Below are 22,394 nucleotides of genomic sequence, written 5' to 3'. Positions count from 1 at the left end.
CTGAGATCAGGCCCATTACTAACATTACTGTTCATTTGGGAGCCCTGTTGTGCATGGTTGCACCACTCACTCTTTAGGAACCCTTTTGTATTTGCAATAATTGATTTACTGCTTTTAGGGAAGTCAAACATTCTAACCCAGTGAAGTGGATAGAGATAATACAGAATGTGCATTGAACATGTGTACTCACAACGTATCTTGAACAGCCTGAAATGTTAGCTTCCTCACCAGTGGCCGTGATCATGGTACCTTACAAGGGACTATAGCTCTCTCCTGCACAAAGGCTTGGGGACAACTATTATAATAACTTGCTGATGCTGTTATGCCTAATGCGTATTCAGTAGGGGTTTCTTTCCTCTTCCTTGTTTGTATTTAATGTTGGGATGCTAGTCTCCTATTGACTAGTATATTAATGATATTAACGTATGTATGTTAATTAGTTGCAATGGAGCTCTTGTAATCTGCAGATGTTTTTATCCTAAAATAACCAGATAGAGGTGTTTGGCACACATTCCTGTAGTTCACTGGTGTTATGTATAGACTTCCCCCTTAAATGATCTGTTCAATTCCCCAAAACATGGAGGTGAGCATTGAGCCATTTATCTGTGCCAAATGTCATATGCCTTAAGTCTTATGCTAACTGCTGAAGCCAGTGTTGTAGAGGATACAGGCTTGTAAGTTCTTGAGTTACTGCCAAATCAAATAAATGCTCCAAGCTAGCTCTGTGGGCTACAAAAATAGTTGTTCCAAACTGTCACTATTTTAACTATGAACTCAACTGTAGTTTTGACACTACAGTTGTGATTCCCCATACCCCAGTGCATCAGCCTCTGGTGTTTCCCAACCTTTGACAAAGTTTTAACCATGATTCTAGTGTCTTTCAAGGGAAACTTATGGTGGTTCTTCACTAGCTGTGACTCCATGTGTGGGCATGATTTTTGCTTTTAAAACAATTACATAATTTAATGGAGAGTATCTTCAGAGTACTATTGAAACAAGAGAAATCTCAACTATGGTGCTGAATAGGCAGTGGAGAAGTGGTATCCTAGGGTTTGCAAATAAAATCAGTGATGGAATAGGTAGCTGTTTCCTTAGCGCAAGAAACATGCTGTGGCTAGTATTCATGGCTAAAGTTCATTTTTGTTGGAAGTTTTTAGATGAATATCACGAGTATAATGGTTCTGGCAATCCTAGCTTTTATGTAAGATTTTAATAAAATGTTAGCATATGGTACTTACTGTTTAGTATAGGCTATTGAATAGTGAAAATAACTCATTTAGGAACCCAAACTTCTGAGTGTTACTGCACTTAGTGGTGTCCATTGGAATAGCTCTTTCAGAGGGAAGCCCAGCTCTCTAGGCACCAGCCTGATTGGAAATTGTGCATCATATGCTGCTAAAGTGACACATCTGGGAGAATAAGAGCTACTGGCTAACCAATCTACACTTACTCCTGCTCTACAACTCTGGGACAAACTTCAGAGATTACATTACTGCTGTCTGGCTACTATAAAGACAGATCTCTCAGGAAGTAGATCTTTCAGGAAGCACAGACTGCTGCACTGGCCTAGCTTTTAATGAAGCACTAATGCAGTGGTTTTCAAACTTTTTTTTCCTCATGACCAGATTGACGAAAATTGTTGATGCGTGTGACCCAACAATATTTGATTGGAGTGTGGGCTCTGGAATGGGGACAAGGATGAGAGCTTCAGCTTTGGGTGTGGGTAAGACTGGGGCAGAGGTGTTTACCTTGAGCGGCTCCTGGTCGGTGGCATAGCAGAGGTACAAAGGTAGACTTCCTGCCTCTCCGGGCACTGCAGACCATAATGCGCCCCAGAAGCCGCCAGAAGCAGGTTCCCAGCCAATTGGAGTGTGGAGGCAGAGCTCAGGGCAAGTGCAGTGCATAGAGCCCTATGCATGCTCTCCCCTCTTTCTCCCTCCCATCCCTTTCCCAGCCCTCCTGTGCAACCTAGGAGCCGGGCCTGCTGCTGGCTACTTTTAGGGTGTAGTGCAGTCTGCAGTGCCAACACAGGCAGGAAGCCTGCCTTAGTACCTCCACTGATCACTATGCTGCAATGAAACCCAGTGTCTGACATTCTGCAATTTAGTACTGGGTCACAACCTGTGGTTTGAAAACCACTGTTCTAATGTAAGCCTAGTCACCCCCCATTCTGGGAGGCTAAGCACATCTCCATCTTCCAGACGAGGAAACGGACACCACCCAATTCGCGTGAGGTCCTCCATCAGTTCAGTGGCAACTGAAAGAACCACAGCGTTCTGATTGAACTCTGAGTCCCGTTGAATTCACTGGGAGTCTTGTCATTGATTTCAGTTGGGCAGAGGTTTCTGCCTCTGTCTCTAGCATTGGCTCTAATCTCTAGACCACAATTCTAACTTGCTTGCAGGAAGGGTGGCAGAGTAATAACAAGCACAACTCGATTCTGATTTCCTCCACACCAATGCAACTCCATGGAAATCTATGGAATTAGGTGTGACCATACAGATCAGAGGAGTCCGTAACAGGTAGATGGTTCTCCTTGGAAGAGAACTGGTGCTAAAAGTGTAACTTTAAGCAGTGTTTACCACAGCCTCTCTTAAGTAGTAGTGTTCTGACACATTCCTCTTGGTTTTAGTGGAAATATGATCAAATATCGGCAACATACCTCCTGCTTCAATCCAAGAAGGCTCATGGTAAGCCTGTCCGTCTACGGCTTCCCTCTCTAGCACTAGAACACGCTAGCATCACACCATCGAGAGAACTGAAGGTAAGTCCTAGGCCTTAGCACTGTATCATGTTAATGCAATGTTTGCATTTGTGCTGCCTTTCAAAAGAAGATGCCATTAAAAAGACTACATAAAATCTAAAGTGCTGTGGTCTCAACACATGATCTTTCTCTCTATACATACATATATTTTCAACTGTCGTAGTGGATTGATATAAAAGTAATTTATTTCTGACAAACAGAATACAAACCAGTGCGTTTTGGGCATTGGTATAATATAACCTTTATGAGGAATGCTGTGAGCAAGTAGGCAGATGCGCCCACTCAAAAACTGGACTGGTGCCGTTCTACACTGTATTTGAGAGCAATTCAAAGTATGCAGTGCTGTTGAAGCCTTATTGTTTGGGATACTGAAAAGTAGACTTGGCAAAATGCTGCCCTTAACAAGAGCAGTCATTCAGACATGAGCCAGATTACCTAAATATCTCTTCTGTAACACATCCCCATTAGTCCCATGCTGATACACAGGAGATGCACTTAACTTCTCCAGTGCCCTAAAACATATCAGCTGAAAATCTGTTGCTCAGCCATTCGGCATAGTCCTCCAAGTAGAGCTGACCTGTCTGTGAAACGAAGCTGGCAGAGCTCTTCTTAATTTAGAGATTTTGTCTGGTGTCAGTGGCTTGACTATAATTAACTGTATGACAAGCAGCTTGAAGTACAAAGGCTTCCTAAAAGAATGACTTGACTAAATCATGCCTTGAATGACAGGGCTGTTTTCTAATAATGCTTTTAAATTTGCCACCTGGAAATAGTTTTTTCAGTGATATGTAGTAGCATTTCTGTAATGGAGTGAATTTCTCCTTGCCCATCAGGTCCATTATTCATAAAGTAATGGAACATAATTTCAATTACAGAATCTGGCTACTAAATTCTTGGCTGCTATGCACAGGTGTCTGATAAGGTCTTTATAGTAATCATCAGTGGCACATCTGGTCATACACCAAAAAGCTACACTTTGGCTTTCAACAATAATGAAAAATCTGATCTTGGCAATATCCTTGATCACTGGCCAAAAGCCATTTGTCTCCAGACAAAACATGATGGTTCCTTTTTATAATGGCCTTTTTTTCAGCTGAGGGCTGATAGTTGACTTTATTAGTTGCAGTTTCATTGGAGTGGTACATAACACAGGCCTTCCATTGTATTTCCTGTGATCCGCAAAGGGATATTGAAAACCATCTCCTGTCCAATCACTTCAGATTAGAACCTGAATATGTAGCATGTTGTTGCTATACCTCTTAACAGCATTTCATTGTGCGTGTGTGGGGGGGGAGGAGGCGGTGGCAAAGCTCCCTAAAGCTCTCACTAAACCGATTCAGCAGGGGGCTAAAGGTATTGGAAGTGCTGTTCTGAGTTGACATATCTAAACTAAAAGCAGTAATAAACCTGACACTGTCCTGTGATGCGAAAGCTTGTTCATACTTTGGAAAACGGGAATTTGACTTCTCCCTAACAAACGACGGGATGGTCAATCATGGATCTATCAGGGATGGTCTAGATGATGCTTGGTCCTGCTGTGAGTGTAGGGGACTGGACTCGATGATCTCTCAAGGTCTCTTCCAGCTCTAGTGTTCTATGATTCTAGGATCTTAAATATTGTATCAGATCATGAGGACTGCAATTTCTGCCCATTTTACTACAAAAGGCAGCATAAACATCAACTCACTGTGAAACTAAAGGCAGGTCTACACTAGCACATATTTCAATAGAACTCAAGTCATTGAGGAACATGGAAAAGCCACCCCCTGAGCAACACCAGTATAAGCACTAGTGTAGGTGCTATGTTGGCAGGGGAAGCACTGCTGGTGCTTGGGGAGGTAGAGTGATGCTAACCAGAGCGTGGCTGTTGGCATAAGAATCGGCAGTAGGAGTGTGATAGTGGCACAAGTATACCACTACAGCGGCACCACTGTAGTGATTCTAGTGTAGACCTGCCCTCAGTGTGTATCATGCCACCAGCTAAACTGAAGGTTGCATAGCAGGAAACACTCTCTGGGAAAACATGTAAAGATGTGGGCCAAAACATCGCTACACCAATGGCAACAAATGAGGCTGCAGACCACAAACAAGGAAGTAAACTCTTCCTGGCCTCTGGCAGTTTGAAGGAACCCACACGTACAATAGGCAGAAAATCCTGCATGATTTGATATCAGTTGAAACTTCATTTCCATGAGACAATGAAAGTTTTTGCTTACGTGCTCAGCAGCTTTAAGTGGTCGACTTCCAATAACCATTTGTTTCAAGGTATCCTACATAATAACATGGCTTTAACAAGCCATCTCCCATATTCCTTCACTATATTTTTCATTTCCTTCTTATGGGACCACTCTTGTGGCATTAGATCGTGTGGCACCAAAGTAAGGGGCTTGTGGCTTCCATGAAGAAATCAATGTCAGGTGTTGCAGCTTGCTGTATAAGCTGCTTATGACATTCTGAAAGCACCATTAAATACATCTGCTGCTGTTGCTTACGAAAACTTTCATTGCACACTTTGCCCTCCAAACACTATTGTCAGATGACAAGTGACCTGAGATGGTGCCCATAACTAGAAACTCTAAAGAGCAAAGCTTATAAACTATGAAAACTAACTTAAAAGTAATGAAGTTCTTTATTGAGAAGTTTGGCTTACTGTCTATTAGAATTTCTGTGGAATCTCCTTTTTCTTTCACCAGTCTAAAAAGAACCTGACTTACGAAGATGTGCAAGACTGCAGGGAAATGCCATGTGCATTTGGACCCATAGCATTTTCTGATGATGCCTTTTATGAGGAATCACCACTTGCAGGATTTGCTCTACATATGCCCCAAGCAAACCAGGTGCTTGAAGAATTACAATGATTTCCTAAAACAATTGCTCTTGTTGCAAGAGTCTGCCTCTTTGACTTTTTTAATGCATACTGCGTTTATGTTTAAGTATTAATATCCTTGCTTAGTCTGCCTGAGATACTGTACTTGGCCAGAAGAATTTACAAATTCAGATGGAGCAAGAGCTTTTTGGTGGTCAGTGAATCTTCACTTATTTGGAGAAGGAGAGGTGGGGGTCAGCTGCTCATTTTGTGTAGGGGCAGTGCAGAAGAAGAAACATAAGTAGGAAAGGTTACAAAGGGGCTGGTGTTAGCAGTGAGGACATGTAGCTAACAATCTGAGATGTAGCCGGGGCAGTCGTGGGCAAATCCTTAAAGGTAAAGAGGATAAATTTGATCTGTGCTTGGTGGATAAAGGGAGTCAGTGGAGTGACTGAATAAGAATCTTAGGTCTGGCCTACACTAGAGAGTTACGCTGCCTGCCTTAGTGACCTCTGGCAACCTAATTGTCAGTGAACACAATACAGCCTTGTTGTGCTGATATCCTAATTCCTCCTCCACAAAAGGTTTAGGGCTTATGGCAATGTAGTTAGGGCAACCCAGTATCCATGTAGATATTGTCTGACTTGCACTGACCTGGCTGTCATTCTTGTCAGTTTCACAGCTCCAGAATCGACAAAACCAAGCTATCAATTGGATGATGAGGCTCCCTACTACCTGTCTGTGCCAAGGAGCCTAAATACCTGGTTGGGTGGGGCAGCTGAGCTCTTAATCCCCCACACTGTTCCTCTTAAGTTAGTAGAAGCATTACTAGTGAGGATCGCTAACTGATGATTGATCTGCTTAAGTTTCTATCCTTAACTATGTTGTGGATGTGTTGGAGAGAAGTGATCTGGGATTGGAAGTCCAGGAGAGGAGACTGAAAAAACTGGGGAATATCCGGGCACAGGATAGCAAGGAGGAAATAGAGACTTAGCTATGTGGGTCAAAAGAGTTCTGAAGCACTGAGCAGCATTTGTAACTGACACATCTAAAATATACTATTTATGTTCAATATACTGGCAATATTTGAACTTGTTTTTGTCCAGAGTTTATTCACCATCAATCTCTTACTTAGTCAAATCTCTCTTCGCATTCAAAGCATCAGACCCCAGTGGCTAGTGTAGAATTTACACCGCCTCCAACTCCAGTGGCAAGAAGAGCAGCATCAAAGAAATGTGAAAACAAAGAGAATTCTGACTTGGTGATGACTGTCAAGAATGAAGAGCAGTTTGTGCCTCCTGCTCCAAAGACACCTCTTAGTAAGAGCCAGAAGAAGAGGATACAAGCCACACCAAATCAAGCATTTCCCTCAACAGGTGTGTCTTACTCTAGACTTCATTAACTATGTGTAAGTGGTGCTTAGGATTTGTAGAGTTGAATGTTCTACTCTGGCTAATCCTCACACCTTCAAGAGTTCCTGGATGGCTTATTCCCTCTTCAAGAGTTCCTGGATGGCTTATTCCCTCTTGTGATCCAAGAATATAATATTCACCAGCCCACTCCCCTTGCTATAAGAAGTTAGACTGCCCTACACAGTTTCGCGCTACTGCTGGCTTACTGTGAGCTAATGTGTCACTTCTCTTCCTCTTCCTGTCACTGCAGGATTGTGCATATATTTAATGTACTTGGACACTTATAGTAACTAGCTGAAGCGTTTCCATGATGTATACTTGCATCTGACTGGTACATCATAACTTAGATACTAGAAGGGCTTGAAATGCAATCTCCCTTCCCTTCCTTTTTTGCCTCTGGAGAACTGTTTTGAATGGAGATAGAGGACTTAAAGTACTTCCACCGGGGCTTCAAATCACTCCTTTGGGTTACAAAAATACAGTTTCCTTCCTCGTCCCCCATTTAGTCTCCCTGTGAGCTTCTTGTGCACTAGTACACTGTCAGCTGTGAAGTCCAAACATTTCAATGAAGACCCTTCATACACTAAATTAGTCCGTTTAAAAGCCCTGTCCCTTTTGGATTTGCTCTTCTATTACTATCTTTGAAGAAATTGTCCCAAAGCTTTCCACCCCAGATATTGAAAGGCTCTGTAGACTAAGGATAATGCAAGCATCCCATATTAAGATGTAGCTTTATAAGTTAACAATTATGATGGGATTGCCTGTGAGTGGGAGCCTGGCCCCTGACTTAGGAGGTCCTTTGTTCCTATTACATGCATCTAAATTATAGCTGTTGTAGCCATCCTGCTCTTTTAATCTATTAGAAATATTTGCACTGTTGTCCACTGATGCTATACTGTTTGCAGAGGTCATAACTAAGATTGACTTCGTAGCAGGTGTAACAAAGTATTTAAAACAGAGGTGAACATGCTGCTCCATGTTGTGCAAAGGAATACAACTGAGAAACATCTTGTAGCATCTACAGGCTTTCAAAGATTTCCAGCTGTAAAACTCTATTGACTCGGCTATCAAGCAGATCATCCTCGTTTAAGCGAAGAGTATTTCTGATTTCAGTTGTACATAGACTTGACTGTGCCCAAAGGGCAAAAATGATGCAAAGTAACTAATTTGTATATGGCAGTGGTTCTCAAATTTTAGCACACTGAGGACCCCTGTTTTGATCTAAAATTTTTTTTGTGGTCCCCAAACCTCTCCACACAGGCTCTGCAGTAAGGCCCACTGCTTTCTGTGGTAAGCTGAAACATAAACCTTATTTGAATGTTTGAAATTTATTTCCTTGTTCATTTACTGGTTAATTTAAAGAACTGTTTGAATTCTCCTCTGCATTTCTGTTTCAGGGCCTGTGCTCTGTAGAGCTCCATGAGGAGAGTACCGTATTTTCCGGCGTATAGGGCGACTGGGTGTATAAGACGACCCCCTATCTTTTTAATTAAAAGATAGGGTTTCATCTTATACTCCAGCGCCCCTCCGCCTCCTTTGCTCCCGGTGTCCCTGGTCTGCTGGAGATGGTCCCCAGCAGACCAGAGGCACCGGGAGCAAAGCCGCCAGGAGCGCCTGGGCTGCCCCACCCCCCCGCCGGAGCCCCTCCGAGGCTTTGAAAGCCTCGGGGGAAGCCGGCGGGGGGGCATCCCAGGCGCGCATGGGCTGCCCCCCCCGCCGGAGCCCCTCCGCGGCTTTGAAAGCCTCGGGGGAAGCCGGCGGCGGGGCATCCCAGGCGCGCATGGGCTGCGCCCCCGCCGGAGCCCCTCCGCGGCTTTGAAAGCCTCGGGGGAAGCCGGCGGCGGGGCATCCCAGGCGCGCATGGGCTGCCCCCCCGCCGGAGCCCCTCCGCGGCGGCGCAGAGGGGCTCCGGCGGGGGGGCAGCCCATGCGCGCCTGGGATGCCCCGCCGCCGGCTTCCCCCGAGGCTTTCAAAGCCGCGGAGGGGCTCCGGCGGGGGCGCAGCCCATGCGCGCCTGGGATGCCCCGCCGCCGGCTTCCCCCGAGGCTTTCAAAGCCGCGGAGGGGCTCCGGCGGGGGCGCAGCCCATGCGCGCCTGGGATGCCCCGCCGCCGGCTTCCCCCGAGGCTTTCAAAGCCGCGGAGGGGCTCCGGCGGGGGGGCAGCCCATGCGCGCCTGGGATGCCCCGCCGCCGGCTTCCCCCGAGGCTTTCAAAGCCGCGGAGGGGCTCCGGCGGGGGCGCAGCCCATGCGCGCCTGGGATGCCCCGCCGCCGGCTTCCCCCGAGGCTTTCAAAGCCGCGGAGGGGCTCCGGCGGGGGGGCAGCCCATGCGCGCCTGGGATGCCCCGCCGCCGGCTTCCCCCGAGGCTTTCAAAGCCGCGGAGGGGCTCCGGCGGGGGGGCAGCCCATGCGCGCCTGGGATGCCCCGCCGCCGGCTTCCCCCGAGGCTTTCAAAGCCGCGGAGGGGCTCCGGCGGGGGGGGCAGCCCATGCGCGCCTGGGATGCCCCCCCGCCGGCTTCCCCCGAGGCTTTCAAAGCCGCGGAGGGGCTCCGGCGGCGGTGCATCCGGCGTACAAGACGACCCCCGATTTTGGGGGGATGTTTTTTAACATCAGAGGTCGTCTTGTACGCCGGAATATACGGTAGACTGAGTGTTTGTTAAATGATCTCGCAGTACTCTTGTTTAATTGCATTTCCCATTCTTGCAGCCAAAGAGGATCACTGAGTTGAATGGAACTTAATGTTTCTTGCCCCCAGGTGCACTGGAGTTGGCGCTACATACGGCGTGGCTCTACTTTGAAGAAACTGTGTATATGTTTAATCAGCAGACCACCCTGTATTTAGGCATTCCTGTTTTCTTAAATAGAGAAATGTCTGCTCCTGTTGGCTTGGCTGAGCTGCTGTTGCCTAATGAATGGGACCCTTGCCAGAATCCTAGGCGACAACAGTTCTGCAACCCACTGCCTTCCATGGGGTCACAGGTACAAGTGGGTCAGTTGTTCTGCAGAACTTACCATTGGTAGCAATGTATGTTGGAGGGAAACCTGATGCCCCAGCTAAGTTTGCAGGGCTGTCCCCTTAAGATTGCATGGCATCATTGTAATTTATATTTAGCAGTATCTATAATGGAGTAGGGGCAGAGGAACAGAAGCATTTCTTGTCTCTTTTAAATACAGGCTCTATATATTCAAGTTTCAGGCCAAGTGAAGCATTTCTCCAGGGCATTAAGAATTGCTCAGACTTATGCCAAGCAGTGTAGGTTAGTTGATATAATACAGGATGAAGGCTGGATCCAGCTCTGTATTTCAAAAGCAAACCAAAGTATAGCACTGTATTGAAAGCACTTGAATCTGCCCTCTCTAATTGTGAAAAGTATAAAACAGAAAACTTACCTGGACAATGGCTGTCTAGCCACACATGCTGATTAGCCGCTGTTCCAGGCACACTAGTGGTGATCTTGAATGATAGAAATGGCAGTCACAGAATACTGCCAAACCCACATGTAGGAATGCAAAACCATTCTTGAGGCAGAGGGGACTCTGAGGAAGAGCATATAAACTGGGATTTAAGAAACTGATTTCTGGTCTTGGAGTTCACAAACAGTAATTCTCAGCCCCTAGAAGTGCCCATTTTCCCAGTGAGGAAATGGAGGTGGCTGGTGACTTGCCCACGTCCAAAAGTTGAGTCTGTGGCAGAACTAGGATAAGAACATAAGAACTGCCGTACTGGGTCAGATAAACGATCCATCCAGCCCAGTATCCTGTCAGCTGACAGTGGCCATACCAGATGCCCCAGAGGGAGGAATACAACAGGTAATCCTCATGTGATCCTTCTCCTGTCACCCATTTCCAGACAAAATGGATGTGAAGCTAGCTATTATCTAGCTCTCATCCTGTGTTATATCAACTAAACTATACTGCTTGGCATAAATCTGAGCAATTCTTAATACCCTGGAGAAGTGCCTCACTTGGTCTGAAACTTGAATATATGGAGCTTGTATTTAAAAGCACATTTTGGGTATTTTGTATGTTGCGGAGATGTTGAGTTGGGGATAAGGGCATTTGGTTTAAAAGATGACTGATCATGAAATGCCTTCCTGTAAAAGATCAAAATTCCTTTCTTTGAAACAAAATCTTACCCAGTTTGGATTGGGTTCTTTCCAGCAGAGAGAAGTCAGTGCACTAATGACACCCCAATTAAGAAATCCACAAGCCCTGCAAGTACAGATGAAATGGCAGCAACAGTCATTAGCCCAGAAAGACGGTAAGTAACCAGTTATTCATGCCCATTGCTGGTTTAGAACAGGACAACCTTAATCCTCATATAGACTAGGAAGACTCGTTACAACAGTACCTATTCTTTCATTGTCTCTTTTTCCATTCTCCTTAATTCTCTTTTCTACATAGTAGAAAATATTAGAGAAGCTTAAAATTACACACCTCAGCAGTCTTGGATATATTCCTATTTTCCATAATTACAAATTCTCCCTTATTCCACTTCCTGAGAGGGCAGCTGTTTCCTATCCACCATTCTGTTTAAATACCAAATGACTACTGAATAGTAATTCTGATGGCTAAACAGACTAAGACGATGCTATGATGTATTCTACTTGTCTGTCTAGATACAGAGCCAGGGTCTGGTAGTAATATTAGTGATCAATCTGAAATGAGTGACTTCCAGCCACTGAAAATGGAAGGCCTTTTTAATCTTTTTTTTTTTTTAATGTGACAGGTGTCGCTCGGTAGATATGGATCTTAATCAAGTTCACGTGGATAGTGGCCAAAAGAAGAAAAGAGCCAAAATGTTTGGAAGTCTGGAAAGAGGCCTGGATAAAATGATCACAATGCTGACACCAGGCAAAAGGAAAGGATCCACAAGAGATGGACCAAGGAAATTGAAGGTAAGATAAAAAGGGAACTTTTATTTAAGTGGTGGACTGTTATTGGAAACGTCAGTGGTGTCTCCACCATGATTTCTAGCTTCAGCTGTCTGAATTGTATCCATTCTGTAGTAAAGGGCAAATTCCTTTAGTGTTACACTGTATCTACAAAGGCCCCAATTATTGTCAAGGGCCTTTGTAGGAGTCATGGCTAGGCTAGGTTTGACACCAGTATTTCAGACTGGTGGTTGTGGAAATGACTGCATTCTGTTCCCCTTCCAGCTGATCTGTACTTGTCATTGTCAGGGATGCAGCTGCAGTCAAAACTCTCTGGTCCTGTTCAAAGAGGGTCACTCTTGCTAGCAGTGTCAGGGTAGCACTGGTACCAAAGCTCCACGCTGGTATAAATGCAGCATCTTCCTATAAAAGCCTTTATATGAATGGCTTTATCAGAAAGTAGCTTATGATAGCTCATTGAAATCTGATCCAAGGCCTAGCTAAGCCAGGGCAGGGCAAGATGTGGCCCTTGGCTCTGATCTAGCTTGCCTAACACTTTGATCTGACCAGTAGACTGCATCTGTCTGCTTTCAGTTTATATCCTGCTGCCTGTGCCACAGAATTTCCAGGCAGCGGCTTAGGAAGTAGGATCCTATTTAAGTGGTTCGCAGCTCCCAGTCGCAGCACTACCCTGGCAGGTGCCAGAGCTGTGAGCCGTTTGCTGTGTTTTTAATTCTAAGCTTCTGGCCACAGACTACTCTGGGGGGAGGCTAGTACCTAGCTCTGCCCCTTCTGGTGAGGGGGACTGGCCCACAACCATGTACCAAAACTCACCATGGCCCCTCTGAAAACTATTGCCCATCCGATCTAAGCCATTTGAATCCTTGTCAAATCAAGAGAATTTGGACTTACTGAACTGGATGTCCCTAGGCTAGAAAAGGGCTCTCTACAAATCCAGTGTCTCAACGTGTACAATTTACATTAGTTAGGGATAAGATCTGTTGACTTCATTAGGTGTCAGTTCAGGTATTGCCTGAGAGTCAGAATGAGGAGTCAGAATTTGCTGGTCTGATTTTGCAGTCCACTCAATCTCTTGGTAGTGGTAGCCTATCTGGTTTGTTCTTTATGCTCCCTGTTTGGACACCAGTGAGGTAGAAGAAACTAAAGACTAGTTCAACCATATATCTCAAATGCAGTTGGGAGACCTCTTGGGACCCAAAGGTATCTGGGCATATACGTGCTTAGCACATCTTCCAGGAGAGCAGCTCTGTTCTTAGTGTAATAGGCATTCCAACACATGCTACCCATTAAAGTACTAGTAGAGTAGTGCCTATGTTAAAAATCAACAAAAGAACAAAGGTGGCTGAATTCTGCGTAACTACCATCATGCCAATAAGTGTCAGTGGTGCAGTACTGTACATACGGATGCATTAAACAGTGACTGCACAAAATATTCAAAATGTTCTTGTTGCTGCTTCAGAAAATTCTGCACAATAATGCATTGGAAACATCATATATAAGCAGAGCATGAAGGAGTACCGATCTAACTACTGTATGGAAGACAAGCTTTTTCTGAGTTCTGTAACAAGTGTATTCAAATAAGCAGTGTATGTCTAGGTGGTGGACTACTGCTTGAGGCACCTACTGACTAAAAAGCTGGTTATTGTCAAGAAAAACAGAACAGAAGAATGGCTATATTGGATCAGATTAAAAGTTTGTCTAGCCCAATATCCTGTCTTCCTATAGTGGTTAGAGCCTAGAGTGGTTAGGTGCTTTGGAGGGAATGAACAAAACAGGCAATCCAATGATCAATCTCCTATCATCCATTCCCTAAAACACTGAAAGCCAGATGCTGGGACATGCAGAGCATGGAATTGTATCTCTGGCCATTTGTCTAACAGCCATTGAGGGACTATCCCCCATGAACTTCTCTAATCTTTTTTTGAATCTGGTTGGTTTTGGCCATCACAACATCCCTGGCAACAAGTTTCACAGGCTGACTATGCACTGTGTGAAGAAACACTTTTGTTAAATCTGCCTATTAATTTCACTTGGCAACCCTGGTTTTTGGGCTATATGAAGGTGTGTATATAACACTTTCTCCACACCAATCACTATTTTGGAGACCTTAATCATATCCCCTTAGTCATCTTTGTCAAGCTGTACAGTCCGTCTTTGTAATCTCTCCTCATATGGAAGCTGTTTATACCCTAATCATTACTTACCCACCTGCTAACTGTAAATCTGGTGGTTGTCAGGAAAGCTGAGCTCTAAAAATTGATAGAACTGGAGCTAATGCAGTGCTCTTACCATATTCCAGTCCAGAAAGCACTTGCCAAAAGGCACTGGTAATATGGTCAGTCAGCTTCTGACAAGTCCAGCTGGGCTATGAGCTGGTGCATCTGAAATGAGTCCAGTCGACACTTCGAATACAAATCTTGGGCAGTAACAGGCGAGTAGGTGCCAGGTCTGTTGTTCTCCAAATGTTTCTGCCACTGAGTCAGTGTTCTGTGCCCAGGAAACCTGTGAAACTTTTGAATGCTTTGGAGTGTAACAATGCAAGACTGCATTTGAAAGCTGGAGAAGCTCTGCCAGTGAGTTGGCTGCTGTTAGATTTTTGTCTCTAGGCCTCCCAGTTCTGACTAATTTCAAGTTCTTTCTTAGAAATCTAAAGCTAGCCTTTCAAAATCTATTAAGGACATAGATGAGAATCTAGACACAGCACTTGTATAGCCATCTTTCAGTTGTTAGCAATAATACTCCATACAGTGTACCTAGCTTCTATGTCTAATGTTGCCATAGCATCTTTTCAAAAGGGATATCATGCCTACAGCAACAAGTCCCTTATTTACAGCAGTAAAACATGTACGCTAATATGGCTCCAATATTCAAGGATGAGTTTGTGCTATGCCGCTTTGAGGCATAGTATGCTCCTTGCTTCCTGAGGTACAATTCTATGGTGGCTTTAAGCTATCTTTTCTTCCCATTTTGGGTTGCTCCCAGATTGAGGGAGTTCCTTTCCCCCCACACCCTTCTAATGTAACTTGGGTCCCAAGTGGTGTCTGAGTTCTGGCCGCTTCATAGGCTCGCCCCATGGATTCCAAAACTGTTCAAAATCCCTGCAGTACTTCATATTGTGACCATTCCCTTGACAGGCCCCCAACATCAGGACTTGCAAAGTAGTATTTGAGGATAACTTTAGAAATATCCTTCACAGTGCCTGTAGTAGGAAATCCCTCTCTTCGCCCCATCCCCCATCAGTTGTATAGAGTAATTCCTCATTTCACGCGGTAGATAAGTTTCAGAAAATGATCGTGCTAAGTGAAAACGTGTTATGTGGGGTCAATTTTCCCATTACTTGCAATGGGAAGGTAGGGGCTGGGTTTCAAGCCCACGTGCACTTGCAGCTCCAGCTTGCGCTTGTTAGCAGCTGGGACCGGGACATAAGGTTGGGGGAGGAAGAGGACTGGGTTATAGTAGGGAAGGGAGGTGTTTGGTTCTGGGGAAGGGAAGGACGGGAGAGGGGACTTGCAGCTGGGTTTCCCCAGCTGACTGGTCGGTGGCAGCTGCGCAAGGACTTCCGCTGCCTCCTTACAAAGCGGCAGAGATTCACTGCTCGCCACACCGTTCCCAGGTGACCCCTCCTCACCGGACGTGAGGCATCCGGCCAGAGGGGGTTGCTGGGGAACAGCACAGTGAGCAGCAAATCTCTGCCGCTTTGCAGGGAGGCAGAGGAAGCCCCATGCAGCTGCTGGCGACTGGCCTGCCGGTAGGGGAAATCGTGTTATTGTGGGGATGGGTCGTGGTGTTTGAAAAATGTTCCCTAAAAAAAACACATGCTATTGCGAAAACATGTCAAGTGGGCATGTGTTAAGCGAGGAATTACTGTACAGAATTTTTAGGGCCCTTCTGTTCCACTCTGGCCCTTCTTATCCAGTGTAAAAGTGTCCGAGCAGGGATGAAACTCACCTTTTGTCCCTGATAAGAGAGTTGATTTTCCTCAGCACTTAAGCTTTTGTCCCTCTTGCAACAATGTTGGAACTACACATTCCTTGTTGCTGTGGCATAGTGTCCCTACGAGTGCACCTTTTCAGTTGCACCTACACCTCAAGCTTTTGGTCAAAATTTTGTTAGTGTCTGTTTAGCCACACATGTTCTATACTACCTCATACCACACACTCTGGTGTGGCTACATAAGGCTGCTAGAGCAAACAATCCTCAGTTCCTTTGGTCTGAATCAAAGCACTGTGGTTCTCAACTGGTGGTCCATGGTGACTTTTTCGGTGGTCCACAGGAACATTGTCCAAAGTCACACAGTGTGAGCAGGCACTGCCGTTAGGCTATTTTACACTGTGTTCACAGGTAACCAGTGATACTTTCCGGAGGTGGACAGGTCAAGGGATGGATTATCTTTAATCAGGAATCCATTTACAACAGATATTAGTGTTCCAGAGGATCTTCAGGAGGAATTCTTGGATCTGAAAAATGATTTTCGCAGCTCAAGACATGTACCAGCAGTCTACCTTAGAGAAATTTTGGGCCAGCGTGACTGGGAGTTACCCAAATCTGTCAGCACACGCAGTCAGAGTTCTTTTGCCATTTGCATCAACTTATATGTGTGAAACTGGATTTTCGTGTTTGTTTGCAGAGGAATCGGCTTGCAGTGGAAAGGGATATTTGTTGTGCGTTATCAAGTACTACTCCAAACATTGAAAAGCTTGTCAGTGAAAAGAGAATCCAAAAATCTGTTAGTAAGAAATAAATTTCAAACCAAAATGTTTGTCTGCTCTTTTTTATCATGTCTCCAAGGAGGTGGTCCACAAATTTTTTGATTGGCCTGGTGGTCCGTGGACTGAAACAAGTTGAGAATCACTGCACTAGCATATCTCCTACTGCTTTGGTCTGAACTATAGCACCAGCATATCTGCATTCAGCATGCCTCTGTGTTTTGATGTTTAGTTAGTTGGTATTTCTAGTTAGAGTTCATAGCATTGAGAGATTTGAAGGGTTTTTTTTCTTTCCACTTCCCCACTCTTTCTGGGAAGCTTACTTTGCCTGGCTTACTAGGTTTCAAATAGTGCCTCATGTCAGGAGATTATCCCAAACAGCAATGGCCACACAGGGTATCCATTGCATGGGGACTCCCATATCTCCCAGAAATGTAACACTTTGCCTGGCTCAAATCTAGAGCCCAAAAGAATGAGGTGATCAAGCTGAAGCACTCCTACCAATCTTCTTCAGAGTCAAGTCAGAAGACCCCCTGCACATCTCTTTGGACAGATCTAATGCTTCTTTGACCCCTGGTAAGGTGGCTGCTAAGAGGGGGAAGATTTTGAGGAGTGTGCTTAGGGTATAAAGAAGAGGACCTCCTTCTTCCTGCAGAAGGAGCCAGTTCCTAAGAAGTCCCAATCTACTGTTCGCTCTGTCAGACATGGACATCTCCACGTTGCCGTGAGGGCAAGACTCTTTCTTTGGCACCAGCAGAGCAAGGAGGTCTGGAGTATTTCAGAGAAGCATGGCTCCAACAGGTCCCCGGGATAGTCTGAAGTATTAGGAAGATCCAGAAAAAGATCTACATCAAGCTTTCCAGTGGTGCCTTTACACTCAGCTCCATTGGTACTAGCAAAAATGAAGCACCAGAACTTTGCTTTTGGTGCCTGCATGCTCCAGAGCAGTAGTGCTGTCCATTTCAACTGGTGGTCCTGACTCACATTCTGTACCTCAGGAATTCTGCTACTCCAGGGACTTCTATGTTGAAAGCCAGCACTCCGCTGTTTATGGGTACCAGACCACTCTTACAGAGACCCTGGTGTCTGGATTACCATACCCAGTGCCATAGGATTCTCTGCTCTTTCTGTTTTGGGGAAGGCCACGGGAGGATGAAGGAGGCGTTCAGTCAGTCTCCTGGTCAGTGCAGGGTTCTTCTCTGCATCGTTATAAAAACTGATTGACTGACTCTCATCTACATCTGGGATTGATCCTGGGTACCACCCTTTCTCCTGTATGGGCCTCCCTCACATCCATTCTGGGATCTTTGGGTAGGATATCAACAGCAGTTTGCTTGGACACCTGCTCCATGGCACTGGGAGACTAGGGTTACAAAGTTACCTCCACCAAACCTGCCATGTACAGACTGAACAGGAAGCTCTGGTAGGCAGGCAAAGCCTATATTATGCCCCTACCGTCATTAATGGCCAAAAACTTGTTCCAGGACCTTGTCAAGAGGGTGGTTGATTCCCTCCAGATACCTCTTGAGGATGTTAGATTTACAGCACGAGTTCCTGGATAGTGTGGTTGCATTACCCATTAATGAAGTATTTTTTTATCCAGCAAAGACTGTGAAGCAAACTGCTATCATCTCACCAAGTAAGGCTATGTCTACACTGCACTGTAGTTCAAAATAAGATACGCAATTTGAGCTACACAAATTGCATATCGTTGATCTTATTTCAAAATAGCTTATTTCATAATTTGGCGCGGTCTACATAGCACCAAATTTCAAAATAATGCCCGACTCCAAAACGTTCCTTACTCCTCATGGAATGAGGTTTACAGGGACATCAGAATAACAAGCCCAAAATAATGGGCTTGCTGTTGAGACATGCGAGAGCTATTTCGGAATACTCCGGCATCCTGAAATAGCATTGCAGTGTAGATGTAGCCTAAGTGACCTAGTAAGAAATGTGCTCCCATAATGGACTCCATTTTTTTCCCCCATCTTGACCGAATTCCTTGGTGGTGAATGCCGTAAGCAGGCAGGGTAAACTGCGTAATTCCAGGCCTATTTCAGATGCCCTTTTTGGATGAAAAGCATACCCATTTGTGACTCTGCAACTTCAGGTCATAAATACTATCAGGTAATCATGGCCAAGTATGACTTCCTGAATTACAACAAGTTTGCAATCTTTACTGAGCAACTTCCACAGAAGTCTAGAGAACATTTCCAGGCTGTTAAGGAGGGTTGGGAGACCCAGAACTTAGCTCCGAGCGATCTTGGATGCTGCTTATAGATCCATTTCCATAATTGTTGTCATGTACAGGTGGTTATGGCGCCTGTTATGCTTTCCCAGAGGTTCAGAATTCTGCTGAGGACCTCTTGTTTGAAAGCCAGAAGCTCTTCTTGAGGCACTCCAAGGCCACAGAAAGGTCTGAAGGAGTGCTGATACACCCTATGAAGATTTAGCAGCTCTCAGATTGTCCAGAGATTGCACTTGACTCATTTCTCTGGCTTTCACAGAACCAACAAACCTGTTATCTTTCAAGAGCAGGGACTCCTTACAACTGCACCCAAAGTTCTTTCTGAAGATGTTTATCCAACAGCACCTTAAGTTTATTCATCAACAGGTATCTTTCCCCTAAACCACACACCTAAGGTGAGACCTCTTCTCATGGTAGATGTGTGGTTTAAAAACCTATCTTGATAGGACCAAGCAGCTTTGGAAATAACCTAAACTGGTGTCCTTGCAGGAAGATCAGAAGGGTTCACAGTCCTCTTCGGATCTCTGTGAATTAGTTCATGCTGTGATGCATTGGGTGCTTTGCCTCCCCAGAGGATAATAGCACACTCTACCAGATCAGTCAACTTCTCCAGCAACACTAACATTACAGTATCTGAGAGATGCAGAACTGCTACTTGTGCCTTAATGCATACCTTTTTATAAACACCATGCATTGGTGCAGATCATCAGATGAGTCTTGTACATGGTTCCAAAGCTGGAGGGATATTGCTTGGGAGTCACCTGCAATAGAGCACCCAGAGGGAAGAAAAGATGAGGAGGAACTGAAGTTCTCTGAGATGGGTGCTCCACTATCTACCCTGCTTCACACCTGCTTCAAACTGGTGGTGGCTGGACATTCTGAGAACTTGGGGGGGGGGGGGGGGGGGAGGCTGGCCATACAGCCCTATAGACCCTGAGTGTATGGCACAAGGTTGTATAAAGTATGTGCGCAGGCCAAATGGAGGCTGATAACAGGAAAACCTCCACAGTTATATGGAGATAAGCTTATCTCATAGACCTGGAAGGGACCTTGAGAGGTCAAGTCCAGACCCCTACCCTCAGGGCGGGACCAAGTACCATCCCTAACTGGCCCCCTCAAGGATTGAGCTCATAACCCTGGGTTTAGCAGGCCAATGCTCAAACCACTGAACTATCCCTTGTTACTGTATAAGGTGCGAAATCTTTTAACGCAGCCATTGCCACATCACCTCTCATGTTTTGACATCAGTCAGGAAGACAATCTTGTTTTTAATATTTAATTTATTACACTTTTTTTTTCAGGCGCATTACAATGTGACCACAACTAAACTACTGAATCCAGACCAGCTATTGAATGAAATAATTGCCATCCTCCCAGGGAAACATGTTGACTATGTACAGAAAGGGTAAGTAAAACATCAGGCAAAATTAATCCCAGTTTGCCTTCGCACAAGTAGCTAGTCTTCTAGTCTTGCTGTCGCAAAACATTCAACTTATTTTCCTCCCACCCCTTTACACTGCCTTGTGTTCAATATTGTACCTCCTATTAGACAACATCATGAGACCTATCTATGAGATAAATATTGCCTATCAATGCGAAACAGTTTAACACTCTCCTACTAATGTTAACAGTTAGTCTCCTGTGCTGACCTGTCATGCATGTTGTGGCAACTTGCTTTAGAGAAGCTGAGCAAACATCTAATCCTATCTCTTGTGATTTCATGGCTAGCAAAGACTCTGTGGGATACTGTCACGCTACCGGAGAGGAGGCAGTTTAGTGCTATTATGATGGAGATTGTAATGACCTTCCCATGCATCCTAGCTGACATGTGAGCCTTCATACCTGTACCAGCAGCCCAAGATATGGCTTTAACTTTCAGGGTCTGGTTAGGGAGCTGCGGTCTGTACTCTATTCTTGGCTCTGCTAACTGACATTGGTCAAGACCCTTTGTGTCTGTACTGAAATTTATTAACCTATAAAATAGAGAGCATAACTCTCACATTGATAAGTTTTGTTTTAAAAAGGCTTTGTTTATAAAATGCTCTTCACTTCAAGGGCAGGCATTTAAAAAGATCAGCCTCCTAATGAGCATCCAACTTCTAAATGCGCCTTGCTTAATTAAAGTGACTGACTTTGACATGAAAAACTTAAAGAATAAATGGTCTGGTATCACTTTAAAGACTAACATGTAGATAGTATCATGAGTTTTCGTGGGCACAACCCACTTCTTCAAGCTCATAATACCATCTACATGTTTTGTTAGTCTTTAAAGTGATGCCAGACTCTTAGTCTGTAACAGGAAAAACTTAACTAACTCTGCTACTCCCGAAGCTTTTGTTGACCTGGTGATTCAAAGTTCAGTGCTTAGGTGCTCACTCTTCAAACTTGGCAAGAGATGAGTTGGTGGGCCCCATGTACAACGTTGCAGTTAGAGAGCAGGATGGTTCAGTTCCTCTTGACTGGCACGATTGCTACTATCTGAGCCTGATGCAGGAGGTTGGGGCAGTCTCACGAGTGATGTTGCTGTCATTGGCAGAAGATAGTCTGGCTGGAGAAAAATATAATCATGCCCATGATTTGTTCTTTGCCATAGATCCCAGCTCTCAGGAGAGGCAGGTAGCAATTCTTGTGGCTAGGGACCTTGTGCTCTGTATTAGCATTTGCAGACAAGAGACCCTTCTAGAAAAGGGAATAGTTTTCACTTTACCTAACCTTGTTGGAGCGGTTTTCCCACATTGCATCTGTGTGATACTGTGTGGGAAGTATTGATTGTAACCACTTGAGCTTTCGTGTTGGCAGCCTCCTGCTGAGTATTAAAATACCTGTGACTATTCTATTTCTTTTTGCCTTCTCTCTGTAGGTATACCCTGAAATGCCGAACGCAGTCAGATTTTGGCAAAGTGACGATGCAGTTTGAGTTAGAAGTGTGCCAGCTTAGTAAGCCTGAAGTAGTGGGCATCAGGAGGCAACGGCTTAAAGGTGATGCGTGGGTCTACAAGAGACTAGTGGAAGATATCCTATCTAGCTGCAAGGTGTAACTGATTGAGGATTCATGTACGAAGTAAGGGTGGTTTTACACTGATTTACACCAATTTTTTTAGTCCTCTAAACATTGTTCAAAGAACTAATCTGCTTTTAAATACACTACTCTGTGAATAAATGTGACAAACCTATCTGTCCTTGTCTTTTAATCATGTTCCTTTGTATATAAACTGCTGTCTCTAGATGTCTCCCTCGTGTGAGTGCTCAACTATTTGTGTTCTGCAAATGTAACTTCTTTCTGAAATAAACATGTTATAAATATAAGATGGGCTCCTCTCTTGGGTATAAAATTAAGGTCCAAATAAGAGTTAATAATTTTCTAACACTAAAGATTATTTTTGGTATATCTTCTTAGTTAAGGTGCATGTTAGGCAGAAAACAGATCAGTCATTTGCATAATTCTTTTCCTGTCTAAGTAGGATTTATTGAGATCGTTAACTAAGTCACAGCTGTGGTCACCAGTTAAACTATATGCTCAATATTTTGAACAAAATAGGATTGACTTCAATGAATATGT

General features: G+C 44.7%; 1 protein-coding gene across 2 annotated transcripts in view; it reads left to right on the top strand.

The window, feature by feature from the left end:
- MELK (maternal embryonic leucine zipper kinase) overlaps positions 1–22,141 on the top strand; it is a 43,030-nt gene extending 20,889 nt beyond the window's left edge. Inside the window, exons 12-18 of one of the 2 annotated variants that reach the window (XM_014573284.3) lie at positions 2,633–2,764; positions 5,458–5,601; positions 6,730–6,946; positions 11,148–11,244; positions 11,713–11,881; positions 20,137–20,240; positions 21,696–22,141. In XM_014573284.3, the coding sequence (XP_014428770.1) occupies positions 2,633–2,764; positions 5,458–5,601; positions 6,730–6,946; positions 11,148–11,244; positions 11,713–11,881; positions 20,137–20,240; positions 21,696–21,873 (1,041 nt within the window). In that variant the 3' untranslated portion in view covers positions 21,874–22,141. Of the gene's footprint in view, positions 1–2,632; positions 2,765–5,457; positions 5,602–6,729; positions 6,947–11,144; positions 11,245–11,712; positions 11,882–20,136; positions 20,241–21,695 lie in introns of both variants that reach the window. The other variant, XM_006122369.4, reaches the window with a different exon arrangement.
- Positions 22,142–22,394: the final 253 nt, after the last annotated feature.

Source organism: Pelodiscus sinensis, chromosome 6 (assembly GCF_049634645.1).
Source record: "Pelodiscus sinensis isolate JC-2024 chromosome 6, ASM4963464v1, whole genome shotgun sequence".
Taxonomy (NCBI): domain Eukaryota; kingdom Metazoa; phylum Chordata; order Testudines; family Trionychidae; genus Pelodiscus; species Pelodiscus sinensis.
This window is presented reverse-complemented; position numbering and strand designations above follow the sequence as displayed.